Source organism: Strix aluco, chromosome 11 (genome assembly GCF_031877795.1).
Source record: "Strix aluco isolate bStrAlu1 chromosome 11, bStrAlu1.hap1, whole genome shotgun sequence".
NCBI classification, from domain to species: Eukaryota; Metazoa; Chordata; class Aves; order Strigiformes; family Strigidae; genus Strix; species Strix aluco.
In genome coordinates this window covers 21,560,637-21,578,444 of record NC_133941.1, presented here as the reverse complement: position 1 = coordinate 21,578,444, position 17,808 = coordinate 21,560,637, and the positions used below count along the sequence as shown (strand labels likewise).

At 37.7% G+C, this 17,808-nt stretch overlaps 1 protein-coding gene across 5 annotated transcripts in view; it reads right to left on the bottom strand.

The window, feature by feature from the left end:
• Window positions 1–3,885: 3,885 nt before the first annotated feature.
• Window positions 3,886–17,808, bottom strand: part of ATG7 (autophagy related 7) — a 114,942-nt gene continuing 101,019 nt past the window's right edge. For all 5 annotated transcript variants that reach the window (XR_012624753.1, XM_074836628.1, XM_074836621.1 and 2 more), the window contains one exon: window positions 3,886–8,994. Coding sequence is in view for 4 of the 5 variants with exons in the window: in XM_074836621.1 (XP_074692722.1) it covers window positions 8,962–8,994 (33 nt within the window). In the remaining variant the exon portion in view is untranslated. The remainder of the gene's footprint in view (window positions 8,995–17,808) is intronic.

The following is a 17,808-nucleotide window of genomic DNA, read 5'->3' as shown; positions in this document are numbered from 1 at the left end:
CAGATACTATCATTGTTGGACATGAAACTAGAGTATCTCCAGCAAGAGGGGAACGCTGTACACACACCAGTTGACTTGCTCCCTGCTTCTCCCTTGCAAATCAGAGTGTGGTTACAAAGAAGCCTATCTTAAGTTTGTAATATTTGACTGCTAAACACTACTGAATTCCTGTTCAACAAAATATAGTTAGCAAGTAATTGCAATGTCTTACCCCAGGATTTCTGAGAGCACTAGTCACATCGGGCAGCTGATGACAATGACCTAGCTCCATACTATACATCAGCCGCTGCCCTGCAGGGCTCACAGGGCACAGTATGTGTAGCTCACTCATTCCTAACCACTGCCCTAGGGAAAATCACAGACAGTGCCTAACTGCATGCAAGAGACATGCAAGAGTAAACATTTTAATTAGAGGAATATTGTCTTTCATCTGTGTGACCAAATAATTGTAACGTTACTACATTTATATCATCTATCATCTCAAAGCATTCCCAACTTAGTACCAACAACAATACACAACCATTGCTCTAATAGCTGTTGGGTGGAACTTGAGTAAGAGTGTTTCATTAAAAGCATGCATGACCCCTGCACAAAGGGTAATTTAGAAAACGAAGGATCCAAAGGAAGCTGCACAGCAACTTTAGGAAGACAGGGTGAAATAAATTAAAAGAAAAAAAATTAGAAAGAAAACAAAAAGAGATAGAGAACCTTGTTTTAGGACTTTGGCTTAGCGTGTCATCTGAAAAATAACTTTAATTACATGGTTCTCAATAGTGCCAAAGTTTGACGTGGATTGACATAATTGGAAGAAAGACCACTGGCTATGGTAGTCACTGGTACCACCTCCCTGAATACATGGACTTTCTTTGAGTTTTCCTTTAAAGTGCAACCACAATGGCACTGCGGGCTCAGTGACAACCCGTACAGTCAGAGCACAACCAAAAGGACATATCTGAAGTCTGCTGCACTAATTTCTATAGAGCTCCAAAACTCCTACTGTTTAAACAAAAGGACAGTGATCCTTTGCTCGTGACAATAATAAATAAACGCAACACTTTTACAGCCTGTCCATGAACACTGTGAATAAATGACCTAGACAGACATCCAACTTGTCACATTCCTTTGATGACAAGAATTCCTGACATTACTTTTAGCTCTCGTTTAAGAGCCAGCTCCTGCCGTGACGTCACTGGGGGTTTTGTCCAAGAAGGAACTGCAGCCGCCCGTCCCCCACACCACTACCTGCTCCAACCACTGCTCCTGCCACCTTTGGAGACACTCAAAGAACCAAACTACCCCGACTCCTCCGATTTCAATCCTGTATTTATATAGCATTAACACTGAAAAGTATCAGTTGCAGGAAAGGAAACCCTGAAATCTACCAAGAATCTCCTGCGGTGCAAATACACACTACAGAGTGCAGCCAGGGAGATCCTTTAAAACTGCCCAGTAGTATGAAAACACATTTCTTTTGTTTGCATTACTTCCAAAATAATAACGGAAAATTATGCTCAGAGCTTTTCCTCCTCCTCCCCACCCCCCCGCCATCGTCCCCCTGATCAGGAATTAATTAAGAATGCTTTATAACAACAGAACCTCTACTAAGGGCTAATTAGATAATTAAAACCTCTCATCCCCTCCCCCCTCACAAAGAAACCCCAAAACAAAGCTGCGAGTATTAAAAGAAAAACCAACAGTCCCTATTTAGGAAACAGGCAATTCAAACAAGAGTTGCCGGTGATGTCATTTCATTTATACTTTGCCTGAGTCACAGGTTCCTGAGGAAGTGGTAACACCTACAGAATTACTGTATAAAAGTCACTTTGAAGCACAAAATGAAAATAAAGACAAAGCACAATCATACCTACTTTATAAATTTCCTCGCCTCTTACACTAATTTGAAAGAAATCTGTCACTAGAAATTAATTTGCTTGTTCATCCAGATCCCTCCCTCACCAGTGAGGCACCGAGCACTGGGGGTGGGAAGGAAACATTCAACAGGGAAAGAAAAAAAGTGGGGGGGAAGGACACCAATTTACTAGCTGTCAAAAACTAGAGTTCAAATGCAGAGTGGGCCAGACTTGGAACCTCCACAGCCCTCTCCTTTCTTCCAAGCCTATTGACATGATGTGGAAATAATTTTAGCAGCATTTCTTCACACAGTTTTAGCCCATGCTGGTTTTGATTTAGAAAGTAAAATCATTCCAGAAATGAGACGCCAGCTTGCATTTCAAATGCACCAGACTCCTGCAGCACTGCCTCGCAGGGAAGCAACTGCAGTTTCTTAAGAGGGTGCACACACATCAGACCAAAAGAGAAATCGAGGAAAACACTACTGACCTCCTCCCTAAGAATGAAACCAGAACAACATCTCTCCTTTCTTATTTATGCAGTGCATAATAGTATTTCACTAACAAACAATGGAACATTTTGCTGAGATCTTACAAAAATCAAATGTCCTGGTGGTAAAAAGCAAACTGAAGTTACACACAAGCCTAAATTTTTGGATGCTCAGAGACTACTGAAGCAGCAATCCACTGCCAAAGAATGTAAGAACAGAAAGTAACTGTACGGGAAAGGAGAGAAGTTACAAAGAATAAATTTTTTTTAAAACTGTGCTTTTGATTTGCAGCAGTACAACACTATACGTATGCTTCCGTCCTTTCCTGTTAGCTTACTAAAATATTTTGTTAAGAAGTAATTTGAAATTTTTAGCATTTAAAATGAAATGCACATGTGCATGTGACCTTCAGTTCCAGAGGCAAAGTCCATTGTACTTTATATCAATGCCCTATATAAACATGTATTCAAAGAACAAGAGGAAACAGGCATTTAGACTGCTACAGTAGATGGAAAGACAGTGTGTACTCCATGCCAGGCAGGAAACATAACACGCTTGTTTTTAGAACTCCTGACTGCCCCTTTTTATCCCCAAGTCCAAGGAAGTGCCTGCAAGAAGCTACAATGGCAAGGGAGTACTGGCCTGATTAAACAGAAAGAAACCATGCTATTTCATTTGTAAATTCAGACAAACAGCTGATCGGTTCTGAAAATCTTTTCAGAGAATGTCCTAAATAATTCCAGCAGATGTGAAAAAATGCTATGGTTAAGTCGCAGCAGGCAGATAATATTGTCCACTATTGAGGGCAACAATTAGAACTTGAAATTATATATGGTTGGAGTACTCATCTGCATCCTTACCCTGGGGTGAGATCATTTGAACTGGGAAATAAGGTGAAAAAATCGCTGCCCTAAGATACAGAATACCTTAAGGTACTTAACATCATTGCTACTCAAGCTTATTGCTACTAATTCTTTTGGGAGTAGCTTCAGTTTCCCTTCCACAGTGCCAATTTCCTTGTCCAGGTTAAAATAATCCTCAAGTGACTCACTCCAAAGACTTCACTACAACCTGAACAAAACACCAATCACTGGCTGGGGGAAGAATACAGATTGCTGAATTTCAGCTTCTGTACTTAAGAGAAAAGTGGCTACAAATTAGCCCAAGCCACAGCCGACTTTGGTTAACACTACATGACTTCAAACAACAGCCAACAATACTTCAACGAAACAATGGGTCAGAGCAACAGAACAGTTTCTTTGACCCAGGATAACTGACAATAAAAACCATAGATATTCTTTGCCAAGTACATATATCCGATTTCCATACATTTTACAGCTGAAAAATTAAATAAAAGTTTAAGAAAAAAAAGCAGGCAGGGTTAACCTCTCTGTATCAACCTAGGAGTAGAGCTACCACAAAGCAAGGAGTCCTGCGGTCTGTCCATTCATGAATCACTGCTCACCATAACGAGTCACTATTGTCAGTGATAGTGGACGAAAGGGCATCAATAAAAGCAAAACGAGAAAGAAAACTCTGTCAACAAATTGTTAGGGAATTTTATTTCAAAACCTGTCAAGTGCTGCACAGAAAAGGAAATGAACTTTTTAGGAATTATTACACTGGATAGCTGAAGTGGTAATAGAGAGGGAAAGTCTATATAAATTTCAAACCTAAAGCATTACCTGTGTGGTGCCACAGTATTTTTAAACACTGTTAGGGTTCTGGAGAAGGTCCAGGCAGCTGCAAGGGAAAGAGCGCTGGAACTGAAATGGGACAGGTAGGTAGGTTTTTCATAGGTTAGGAATTTACACATTGCCAGACTGGGGCAGTCCAAAGTCCTTCTAGTGTGGTATTTCTGTCTTTCAAAACAGTTAATCCAGGTCCTCTAAAAGAGAAAAGGTGCACAACACCCTCCTAAAGGAAGGTTTCATTTCGGCAGGATGTGCATGAGCATGATATCGCCACTGAAAATTAAAAAAAAAAAAAGAAGAAAAGGAATTAATGAAGCCATGTCAAAAGATTCAGAAAAAAAATGGTAACAGGCTCAAGACATGTTGCAAATAATTTTTTAATGGCTCTCTTTGGAGTATAAATGCTTATTTGTTTCTAAGGAAAGTATTGCATTGTTATTTTTAAAAAAAACCCTAAAAACTTGGGTACAAAAATTTGGAAAAGTAGCAAGGAAAAATCCCACCATCTAGCTGTTCATGCTCTGTTCAGTTTTTGGGTACTCTCAACACAAAGTTAGAGCGCAGCAAACACTGAACCAACGCGCGAGACGGGCTGTTCGCACTCTCAGAGCGGTGCCTGGGCTCGCACTGCAGGACAGCTGGCAGAACGACAAGAAAGGTTGACTATGTGTTAGCTTGCAACATATTTATTTTTGAAAGAATGTGAGCTATCCTTCCTATTCCCACAAGAACAGAGTTAGGACTCTCCTTGAACTCTTAAGACATGGTTATACTCTGAAGAGAAACTACATAAAAATATCCTCATGGATTCTGTCATGGCTTTTAATGATTCTGTAAGAAAAAGGCATTCTTGATCAACACCATAAAAGCTGGCATCAGAAGCTTACGGATCTTTTCACACACTACTGGCACTAATGAGAATACTGCATACCAAAGTCTATTCTCAGTCACATCTCCGCAATCTCACTGGTTTTATGAGTTGGCTTGAAAAAGAGCAAGAACACACAAAGGAAAGCTGGGAGCTAGGTGAAGTCTTCATGGTCCATCACTGTCCCACAGTAGCGCAGTGATGGAGTAGCTAGTGGTGGACTTGGCAGTCTTAGGCTTACGGCTGGACTCAATGACCTTAAGGGTCTTTTCCAACCTAAATGATTCTATGAATCTATTAGCAATTCCAATTAGACTAGTCAGCATACACTTAGAAGGAAATTGTTCAGTAAGAGGGAGAAAAGTGCTATGATATGACTCTACCGTGCACAGTGAAAAGTTCAGAAATACATAAAACCCATTTCAGTAAGTTTTCTATGAGAGCACAAGTGAGAAATTAAAAGAAAATGCTTGTATATGGAAAAAATATTCAGTTTTGCTAATACTTATGTGGCATATACTTAAGATGAGCAGCCAAATCTTATACAAAGAAACAGAATTAGAAAGAACATTATACACGAAGTGGAATATCAGTATCAATATCAAAGATGACAAAAATGAAATTTTAGTTTATGTCACTGGACTTCTCCGAGGACACAATACCAAAGCCATACAGAACAGAGGAAAGGGAAATGTATTTTTCCAGGCTTCAAGATCAATGATTTTAAGGACTGGAGCAATCACTGCAGTTTCCTTTGATGTGCCAAAATAAGTGTTGTGCTGTTGATTTCTACTGAAGCAGAATCGCCCTTTAGTTCTTGGGAGTCATCAGCTTCCTAGGAACGTAAATCCTATGGTTCCATTCCTCAGTGATTTTCTCAGCCAACCTGTCTGGGCCATCATGAATCTTTCTTCATGGATCTAAGTGTAATATTCAAATTTGTGCCCTTTCTCCCTTATAGAGCCCAATGTTGAAGGCTTAAGACTCAAACTAGCCCCACGCTCCACAGCATAGCTTCTCATGTGGGCTGACCCACCTACTGCCTATGATTCTGCTGGCTTTCATGGCCGTAAGACAATTTACACATGATCTAAAGGGGATGCCCTACATGAAATTTATTCCCAGTTGACAGACTATGACACAGGTGAAGAGGACTTAATAGCAGATTGTGAAAGCAAGGATGAGAGCAGGTGAGGGCTTTAAAGAAGAAAACTCTCATACAGAATGTCAAGCTCCTCACTTTCATGAATGTGGTACAACTCCGTGACAAATTCCAGACTCCAGCCAGCACCACATTGAAGGCATGACACTGAAGAAAAATTCTAGTCAGTAGAAGCGTGAAAGCAAAACAGAGGCTATCACTCCGTGAGTTTCTATAATACTCAAGCACAAAAATCATGTCAACAGCTCTCCATTGATATCTGTGGTCTTCTAACACTATTAAATGTCTCCAGATGTGATAAGTGTCATGGTTTCCTCCTGTGAGATACAGTCCCACCCACACTGCCATATAATGCCATCACATTTCTGTTAGATAGTTTAAGAAGATGAGTAGGTTCCTCTGAGGCTGTTCAATTCCTTCTCCCAACAGATTTGGTTTATACCTGAAAAGCCATGGTAGCTGTTGGGTTCTACAATGAAAGTACGAGTTTGGGCTCTTCACTGATGCCTAAGGAGGTCATGGCAGGACAAATAAAATTTAAATCCTACCTCCTTCATGAAGAAAGGTAAAGTTTAGCTTCATCCAGTAAACAGTAACAACTGGAGCTGAGGACTGTGCTGAAATCCTGCCATTAAGTGCATACAAGCTGGTAAATAAATGTGTTTATCTGTTAATAGTATTTGAAAATGCATTCATTCATTTGAAAGGATCCCTCATGATTTCTCACTCAGTAAATGCCTAGAAATTGAGTAAAAGCAAAATAAGAACAATTCTGGTCCGCAAGGAGAAAGAAAACATTATAGTTAGACAACGGAAGTTATTCCAAGTCAAACTGAAGTGTTTCTGGACATCAGAGACATCTGGGAAGCATATGTACAGGAAACAGCTCAGCCTGAGAGAGTTGTATGTTACTGAAATTACAGAGGTAAGGAAACATTATATTAACCCTGAGTTTTGAACCTTTCCATCTTGTATACTTCTGCAGTTAAATAGATAATTTCAACGTAAAGCTACAATGTAACTTTAAGAGGATACGCAGTTTCAGATATTTAAAATAATTATTAATGTTTATCAGATTTCAGAAAGATGTCTAGTTTTCAAGTTTTAGACAACCAAAAACTGCAAAGAGACACTCCCCAGTCAGCAACTCTGAAAGATAAAAATGCAGATCACTCCCTTTAAAATACCCCGGTACTGGTTCATGATTCCCACCGGACTACGGCATGGCTAACAAAATGGAAGTCATTTGAACTCATAACTAATTACGTACATTAACAAAGTGCTTTAATATGGACATGGCATGTTATCAGTCTTATTGTTCATTCCCTGACCACCAAAAGATCAGTTTCCTATGATTGCTAGTCTTTCAAAAAATATATTTCATTCATATACATTTTTACATTACAATGGAGTTAGCTAAACATGACATTCCCTTAAGGCTACTTAAGAAAACACATAAATATAATGTGATAGTGAAAATAAATAGCAATAATATCCATTTTAGACACTTGATGCAAACCTCAGCATGTTTCAATAAATCTTCTTTTATGATCAGAATATGGCAGTTGCAGATATCCTTGTTTTTAGGCAAATTTGACCTGACAGAACTTCTTCTGATGTGGCATAAGAGATAAGCTGTGAAATTATCTACACCAAATATTCAGAGCTTATGTTAAAGGAGGAACTAAAATAATTGGATTGACCAACTAATTTTCATAATATATACGGGAAATAAAGACTGCTTGGCAGATAAAGAGATTTGCATTTTTTCTGAGTGAGTTAGTCCATAATCCCCACAATATAAAGCCATAAAAGGGATTTCAAATATACTTCTAAAACCTATTCCAAGATAAAAAACAATAGATTCACTTTCAATTTTGTAGTAACGTACTTCAATATTTTACAAATCCTTTTTTCTCAAGTTATCTTTAAACCTCAAGGATTCTCAGATGCCATTTGTGCTCAGCCATAATCTCTGAAGCCATTGCTGATGCTGCAGAAATTGGAAAACTTAAAATCCAACCAAAATGAAAATCAGAATTGCTATTTTTTAACACTTGTAAAGTACCGCATGACAGCATCCAAGAACAGCAAAGTTAGAGAACCAATTTCTTATTTCAGTTAAGCATTTCTCTACAAGTTTTGTCTGAATCAGTGATACACCCCCCCAAGCAATTTTTACTATATAACAGAGCCTTCTCTAAACTTCGGGGGAGCCTAATCATGATAACAACGCATTTTGGTCTTTTCTGTGTAAAAATAAGTCAAGCCACATTCTTTTCCATAGCATGAAATTATGAGATCTTTACAGAGAATAACACCTCCACTGACACAGGCAAGAACAATCGATCGTCATGTAAGTATGTAGTTGGAAGCAGTAAGCAATGTGGTGTAGGCAGTAGGTGTAGGTTCTTACCTACTCCTGCTCTCCTTTAAAGATGCAGTTTAAACTCCCAATACCAGAATATTCTCAATCTTAACAATAAATTCCAACTAAAGGGGCAATAATCTGGGAAAGATGAAAAAAGACATTTAGACATGCTGCTTGGACATGTCCATCGACAAGCAAAAACTGGGACAAATAAAACACCAAAGTTTACTTAAGCAGCATATTTTATATGTAAGCCATATTTAGAAACTGAAAAAAAAAAAAAGAAAAGAAGACGAGGTTTAAACATAACCACATTGCTTTAGTTATTTACATAATAAAAATGTGGAGAGTTATATCCATAACAGACTGCTTTTAAGGTGAAGATATTAATGTCAAAATGTGGATCATATTTGTTTGTATTTGTAGCAGACAGAATGGGTAAGCAATCATTAACTTGTCAAACAACAGATAAAAGGCAGCGCTGCAGTCCAAAGTAGGTCATCTTCCACCTTATTCAGCTGATTTTCAGACTGTTTCATCATCACTCATGTCCCAGATCTGCAACAAAAAAGGAAGTGTAATTTTAGCTTGTGGAGTTCAAATATGCTTTTAATATACCTTTATAAAATTAGTTATTTATTCTGCTTTTTAAAAAGTAATACATTTTACAGAATGTTGACTAACACCAACGGAGCTTTACATAAAATTCAGTATTTTTCTCTTCTGTTAACAACCTACACACCATTCAATATTTGTTATCTTGGGGATATTTTTTAATACATACTTTTCAGCATTTGTTCCTGAACAGAGTTTGGTTATTTGTTGTTTATTATCATTTACAGTAAGCCGTAGACCAAAACCCAGACATTTTGTTTGGGTTTGCTGACTCATTGGCACATATTTAATGTAGAGAATAACTTACAATAAATAGCATACTTTACGAAACACTGCAGAAAATTTTCAAGACATTCATGAAGAACTAATACACCAATACTTCATTTTGCACTCAAATATTAGATCTCATAAATGGCAGCATAAAGATGAGAAGTTATATGGAAATTTGTACTTTCCTATTGTTTAAAGAAATTTTAGAACTACATGGATTTTTTTCTGCAGTACAATATAATCGTAATTTTACTTTTCTACTTGGCCTTGTTCGGTAAGCAGTTATAGACTGGGGGAAAAAAGTGAATATTTTCACAGAACATCAAGGAATCTGGTATCCTTGTGAACATACTAAGGTGAGTGTTACAAATTCCTATCAGTTACCAGGGAGCAGAATGCATGATCTGAGGTAAAATACAGGGACTTGAAAGCAGAACTACTGAGGGGGGACAGGAATGACCATGTTCTGAATATTCTTCCAGACAAACGAGGGTACTCCTAAAAGACTTTTTATGATTTTCTGTGAGGTTTAGCTCACGGCAAATACCCTCCTTCCACTTGGCAGGGCTTGTACTACCTTGGGATCAGGACTAGCATGGCTACTCAGATTTAATATCATAGTATCGATTTTATAATATGTAAAACTTCATCTCCAACTTAGACTAGCATTTCAAATTTGCCTAAACTAGCAGCAGTACTCCTGGAGTACCATGACAAGTCTTTTCAATTACAAGAACAAAAATGCCATTTCTATGGCATACAGCACTCAAAACTGTGTCCCTCCAATGACTTCATAAAAAAGGAGCAGCATCAATCCTCTGTCCCTGTGGAAAAGAAAATCCACTTCATTTGTTCCAAAAGTTATTTTGTGTGTTGGCATAAAGTGGCTCACTAAGTTATTCTCTCATTTTATACCCTGACCACTAAGATATATGCAAAGAAATACAGAACACAAACAGTTATTTAGACTGTAAATTCTTCAGGGCACAAAGCAGTATTTTACACGTATACAGGATCTAGTACAATGGGGCAGTGTTCACAGCTGCATTGTTTAGCCTGAGACAAATAAAAAATACAAACAACCCCATTTCTTGACAGGCAACAAGGGATATTGATCTATAGCTTTAATAAACTCCTTCAAGACAAAATGCAGTATTTCTGGAATTTGAAAACATTCTGAAAAAAGCTCTTCAAATCCAACCTCAGAGAACATAGAAAAGCAAACATTTCTATGCAGTGTAACAAGCTGTGTAAAATGAAAACCCTGAATGGCAAAATTTTCTCAATTCCTAGAAGCGTTGCAAAATGGTGGTGTAAATCTTTATGGAAAATACTGAAGGAACAGTTTGTTTACAAAAGGGAAAAAGAGTTTTCATCCTGCCCTAGATGAGCAGCTTGGAGCTTGCCAAGGCAAACACAAATGTCCAGCTCACCAGTCAGGGTCAAGGATGTGGAAAATAAATACAAAAAACAAAATCTTTAAATAGAGTTTATGGTATGATTCAAGCTGGCAAAAAGCAAGAAATACAAAGTTCAGACTGATAGTCCATCTTTGTCTAGTCCCCTCTCGTGTTTGAAAACAAAGCCCATAGATTGGAACCCTTACAAACACACCTCTCTGTCAAAGCAGCACAATAAATACTTTTAAAAATACACCATGAGGTGATTCAAAGGCAAAAGTGAAAGAAGCCAACCGACAGCCCTAAAAAAAGTTGTCTTTATCTACTTAACAGATACACCGGGAGCGTAGCCAGCTTCTCTGCTCTGTGCTTTCCCATCATCCGTTCGGATCTGAGCAGTGTGGGTGAGAAGGCAAGTACACTCTCCGTTTTGTTTGTTTGTTTTTTTACAGAGAAAGGCTGGTAAGGGTGCCAGTTACATTAGTAATTTTGTGATATGAAAATACTTCTATCCAGGAACTGGCTAGCTGTTCCATAATTCCTGTAAAGCTCGGAGAGCCTTTTTGCTTTACACATCCGAAGTGCGATGCTTGCATTACTCTAACACCCCATACAATACAAACAGCAGCTCCAACGGCACTGTAGTTTCTTTCTGTTGAAACTAAAGAAAGCAGTTCCCTGTATTTGGCCTTAACAGGCGAGGACAGGCAACCCACAGAGGGCCTCAAGTAACTTGAAGACTAACAGTGCAAGCACATCGCACAGCCAGCAGCAGCGCCTACTAGGCTATTTAGGAAATACAGGACTGTTAACGAGAGGATGAAAGAGAAGAGAAATGAAAGGCAATTAAATTCTCTCCTATCTAAAGCACAGCTCTTTTCTAGGAGGCTCTTAACATAAAAATATTTGCAAAAAGACTGAAACTGAGGTTCACAGGTATTTAACCACTATGCAAACATCCCGGAGGATGAATTCTCTCCCGAAGGAGAATTATTTTTAAATGTTTAAAAAGTATGCTATTATTTTACTTCCAGGAGAACACACAGTTTTATAAAGACAGTTTACACTTCATCTAACTATCAGAGCAGTCACAACCATAAAATCACAGAATGGTTTGGGTTGGAAAGGACCTTAAAGACCAGCCAGTTCCACCCCCCTGCCATGGGCAGGGACACCTTCCACCAGCCCAGGTTGCTCAAAGCCCCGTCCAACCTGGCCTTGAACCCTTCCAGGGAGGGGGCATGACATTGTGTGTTGAATCATACTAAGGTTTATAAAGAACAAAGTAGTAATACCTTAATATACATGCAGAGGGGAGAGGAGAATATGAAACAAAATGAGAAAATTCAATGAAAAAGTTAACATGCATGTTAACCTGAAGAAAACAAGCTACGTGATATTGTGCAAAAGTTGTGGTGTTAAATGTCAATACTAACAACTAAATTATAATACATCATAGGCTCTTAGTTCAGAGCAATACACATTTTCATGAAATGACATTTAAACTACATAGACTACGAATATGCAAACTTTGGATATCACTTCAAAAGAGTGAAACTTTTAAGAGGACAAATCATGAAATACAGAAAGCCATGAAAGACAATGTCTAAAAGACTGTCACGACAAGAATCTGATATCCAAACCAAGCTGTGAATTTGGATTTTGTTTTCACTTCTCTTCCGTCCTGCAGCACACCTGGGTGAGTCAAACCTAAATGCAGCTACAGGCAATGACAGAAGTAGTCATAAAATAGGAAGATAATAAAACAGCTGTCAAAACCAACCCAGTCTGTACAAATCTGGACAGATTATCTGAATGCACCTGTTTCTTCAAATAGGTGCTTTTATATTCAAACTTCTTTGTAGAGATTCTTAAATTTCAGATGCAAATTATGTCTATTCAGGATAAGAGTAGAATTCCCACACTTGTTTTCTTGAAGTCACTAGTATTATTTTCTTACATAATAGGAATAATAGAGAAAAGCAGCCCTGTGTATTAACTTAACTGTTCACAAGCTCCCACTGATTGATTTTACAGTTCCAGATTGCATGTTCAATAAACCCTACTGAATAGAGAGTTTTGCATTTCCCTCATACAACAATAGCACCTGGTACCTGAAATTTAACTCCACGACAATGGCTCCAAAATTGGTGTTCACCTACTGAAGCAGGTAGTGGCTTTGCATCCTAGAATTAACATATGTAATTCAAATACATAACTACTGTTTATCTTATAAATAAACTTTCAAGAATATAAATGTACCCTTGAGGGATTCGTAAACTTGCCAGCATGGATCTAGCAGGATTTGCCTCAGAAATGGCTACCTCATTAAGAGAGACAAAACAAACAAACAAACAACCCCCACAGATACTATTTTCTACACACAACTGAGATAAATTTACATACACATGTACCAAAACACTCTGCTTAGAAAAACCTGGAATAGTTTTATTATGCAAACCACAGTATTTACTATGTTACAAATGCTCCAAATACGGTGAAGAGTGAGTAAAGAGTAAAATTCTACAGGCAGAGGCAAGGGCTGAAAATTAGGTTGCATATATCAAACAGCACAGCTGAGTATCACATGAGAACATACAGCTTCCCAGATCAATTAAGGCTTATCATATCTTAGTCTTTGATGTAGAAATGTACACTTACTCAGGAAATTTAAATAAACAAAAAAAGAATACGTTCAGGCATATGTTTGAATTTAAAGCAACTAAATAGCTATAAAATGTGAGGGTTTTGATAGATATTAGGTTAAACATGTTCTAAGCTCTACCAGAGAGACAATACATCAGAACTTTTGGCAGGCTAAATTACTTTACAAGGTATGTGTGTATGTGTGTCTAAATGTACTTGTACTAGAAATGAACTAGACAGAGCAGGCTGCATGAACGTGCCTTGTATGTCTTGTTCAGTATTATTCTTGGTCCACTGGCTGTACCTTTCAGGAACAGCAAAGAAATGAAATTGCAACTTGAAATTCATTAAATGCCTGCAAGTTCCAACACGCACCTTTTTCAGACTTTGTGGTATAGACTGAGGGATAATTATGAAGTTCAGCACCCTCCTTTCATCTTGGATACTTGATGCACAGTAAGCACTACCCTTCATCTTACTGAAACTGAAAACACTTCAAGCATTTTGCATATTCAACAATTCCTTCCCCATCCCCCTTTCCCACAGGAAAAAAAGCCATAAATGAACAACCAACATGAAGAGTATTCTACACTAACGTGAGCATTTAGCTTTGTTCAGAATTTATATCTAGATGCATGTCAGAGCCTGCATAGTGCACTCTCCGGTGAAGTATTTTCTTTGCTATCTAAGAAACCAAGGTAATGCACTTAAAAAAGGATCCACTCTTGCTCCCAGGGGCAAAAGCTTATCCTGCAACAATCGCAGTGGTTCCCCCACAACTGTTCATCCAGTCCACACCTAACTGCTCTTCTACAACAGATTTCTATTTCTGCAGCAGGATGTAGCTATTTTTTTTTCAGAAGCGGCTGCTAACTTTCTAAAATTAAACTACAGCTAAAATCAGTTTTGGCTATAAACTGAAGAATTAACTATCAGATACTTCTCACTTCAGTTGACACAAATTACAAACACACACAAAAAGAAGTTAACCTTAAAAAAAACCCCAAAGCCAAGGATTATAAAAACTGCATTTCTTATTTCAAGCTGCTTTATTTAAATAGCAGGTAATTTTTTCAGATGTCTGTACATAGTTGTCCTACCCTAGCTAGTTGATCATGGCTGACAAATTCCTGGCATCCCTAGCACCTCCATACATTCTTTTTTTCTGTCTCTGCCTTCAGAGCCTTTCCCGTCTGAATGGTTTACTGTCTTTCAATAAAATTCAGGTTCACCAACTTTGTGCTTTTTTTCAATGACGGTGTCCCTGACTGATGCTTGTTTTCCCTTCACAGCCTTTCCAAAATTCTGTATTTTCAGCCTACAACCACAGCTTAAAAGGTCAAGGTCATGAGGTACTCTCATTTTGATCTCAACCAACAGCAACCATTATTTTTCGAGTTCCTCTTGTACGCAATTCTCTTGGATATATGTATAATACTTATCGTGAGTGGCCTCACTTTTCATACAAAATGTAAACATTACCCCTTTTCAATTCATCTACTGATTTCCATCTTGTCAGCTGCAGTATGTTTAAGAACCCTGCCATCACCTTTCAGGACATCTTTCTTCCTCTGATGTCCTCCGTTCTATCAGGCTATCAAGTGTCATGAATTTGATTTTCTGTCCCTTTACTGTTTACTCAACTTTTGTATCCTTTTTATCCAGTACCTAGTGTTCTAGAAGCTTGGGACAGAGGGATCAGAGCCTTTTTCTGAAAATGCCCTCTTCCAAGATGGGCTTTATACTTTGACTGATCTACCTACATTTGAGCTATGACTGCAACAGCTGGTCAATACGGAAATTCAGCAAGCTCCTTAGCACATGGGCTCAGTCAGCTCATACACTTGAGACCAGACCATTTTCTAAATATCTTGTAGAGCTGGCATCTGAAGATTCCAAATACTTTGAAAAACATATTTAAGAACAAAATAGAAAAAGGCAAGTAAACAGTACAGAAAGTATTTGTTTACATTGTAAACTTTTAGCTAGAAAGCCTTTTTAATATCCTCCAGTAATACATTCCAAACAGATATACAAAGAGTAGCACTGGACAGTAATTACTCCCTTCTGTTTTGATAGTAGTTTTCCTAGGTATTCATCAGAATATTATATGAAAACATTCATAAAAAGGATGATTTTTTTTTTTAATGTGACTAACAGTTAATGAAACAATACAATAAAAGAAACAAAAAAAATGCATACTCGGGTTTTCTTGGTGTAAGAATGCCTCAGACACATTTCCTTCCATTGTTTCTTGTTTTACCAGGCAAAAAAAAACAAAGCAGAGAAGCAAGCAAATACAAAACCAATTTTTCTCCCCCTCTAAAAGTGCTTTGAAGCTGAAAAGGCCATTTTTCAGGGCACAGCGCTTGAGTTGTTGGAATGACGTATACCTGAGAGGATAGTTTCTACTATTAATTATTTTCCTCAGGCTTTTAAAAACTGAAAATAAAGAAGCGTGAAAACAAACAAACAACCACCCCCCCACCAAGCAGGTTTGATGATTGCCATTATCCTATTTTGCGTGAGATTTTAAACTTCATTCTACTACCACTAAAAGGCAATTATCCAAACAGAACGTCTGTTTGAATGAAGCCATAATTAATGTAAATACTGCCGTAGTAATGATTAGATCTGATATAAACCCTTTGACTGAAATGAAAATGAAAATATTATAGTATACAAAAGTATATATTCAAATTCTTCTATCATGTTCCTCCTTTGATGTGCCCAGATTTTACATTTAAAATAAAAATATGTGTAAGTCTATACTCTTTACATTTCTAAATCCCGCAGAAAATTCACAATGTAGACATAAATGCACATTTACTTTCAAGGCTTTCACAGCCTTGTACAGGAAATCTGGATCATATACATAAATTAAGATCTCAGAATAATTAACACCATTTATACATCTGAGTTCCATTCCAACTACACAGACTTTACGTGTTTTGCTGTAAATCAATAGCTTCCAATGTTCTACTACATCTTTTTAATTCACAGGTGATGCATAACTGCTGTCCAAGACCTGTAAATTAGCTTTCAGGTCATACAGAATCAAATATTTGATAGTTACTGGTTAAAAAAGAGCAGCTGTTTAACTACACAAGCTATTCAACTGAATTTCAGAAATAATTCAGAAACAACAGAGATTATAAAACATGATATTTAAGGCACACTCAGTGTTCTAATACAGGTTCACAAAATGACAAACTGAGCTCAATTGGAGGATGCCTCTGGAAATAATTTTGTCTGTTCCTTCACTCAAAGCAGGGCCAACTAGATCAGGTTGCTCAGGGTCTTCTCCAGCTGAGTTTTAAATATTTCTAAGATTTCACAGCCTCTCTAAGAATCCTGATCCAGTGTTTTACTCTACCTTCAAACAGAAGATTAAATCATCTCTTGAAACAAGGATCATCTTTGTCAAATTAGCCCACACCCATCACATATCCATAAATATGCCCTCTATCATTATCATCCTCACAATGCTTCTTTATAGCACCTGCACATGGTTGACAGAGCCACACCTTCCTTACAGGAACAGAAGACTCATCTACTTCCAATCTTTTCAACAGCTTAAAGATGCTAAGTTACAGAGGTACAGTTTTCTTCACCTAATAAACCTGACAACCCTTACAATCAAAAGAAATTCAGACCACAACTAAATGGCTGGTCAGACAGGGGACACGTTCCTGGATGTGCGTTCTGACAGCCTGTGTGAAGAATCAGTCATCTCACCACTCTTCATGGAGACAGAGAGTTGAGCTGGAAGAAGGAACTAAGATCGATATTTGCAAATCATGTTGTATCACAAAGGGAGACAGCTGAAAGACCCTTCAGAACTGGAAAAATCTCCCTCTTATTTTCAAAAGAACCCCCAACTTCTACAAGTGAAAAAAAAGGTCCACAGAAATCTTTGAAGTTGTATTGACGGAGTGAAGTGCATAGACCATTTTCAGATGAGACACAGAATCCCATAACAATAAAAAGTACTACTGGAAGGTCACCGAACTCAGATATGAGTCACATTTCAATTCTACCGTATTCTCCTGTTTATCCAGCCACACTCGTGTAGTTGGCAAAGACAAACAAAATATGCATTGTTCTAAATAATTCTGATATCAACTATATGGATCCTTTTCAGCTCAATTCCCATTATCAGAAAATAATATTTGGCAGAAAAACTAACAGACTTCCCACATACAGTTATGCCATCTTACATGTGTATTCTGTACTCATCTTTAGTATAAACGTATTTCCTCTAGTGCACTGTATATAACACATAAGTAATAGAAAACTTGAAAAGCAAAGAAAATATTAATTCATTAGAATTTTGATTTATCCAGTGACCCCACTAATCTCATCATTGCTTCCATGGAGATACATGCGGTGTATACACAACACTTCTATTTTGTGGAGGAGGCATCAAAAAACTTTATCC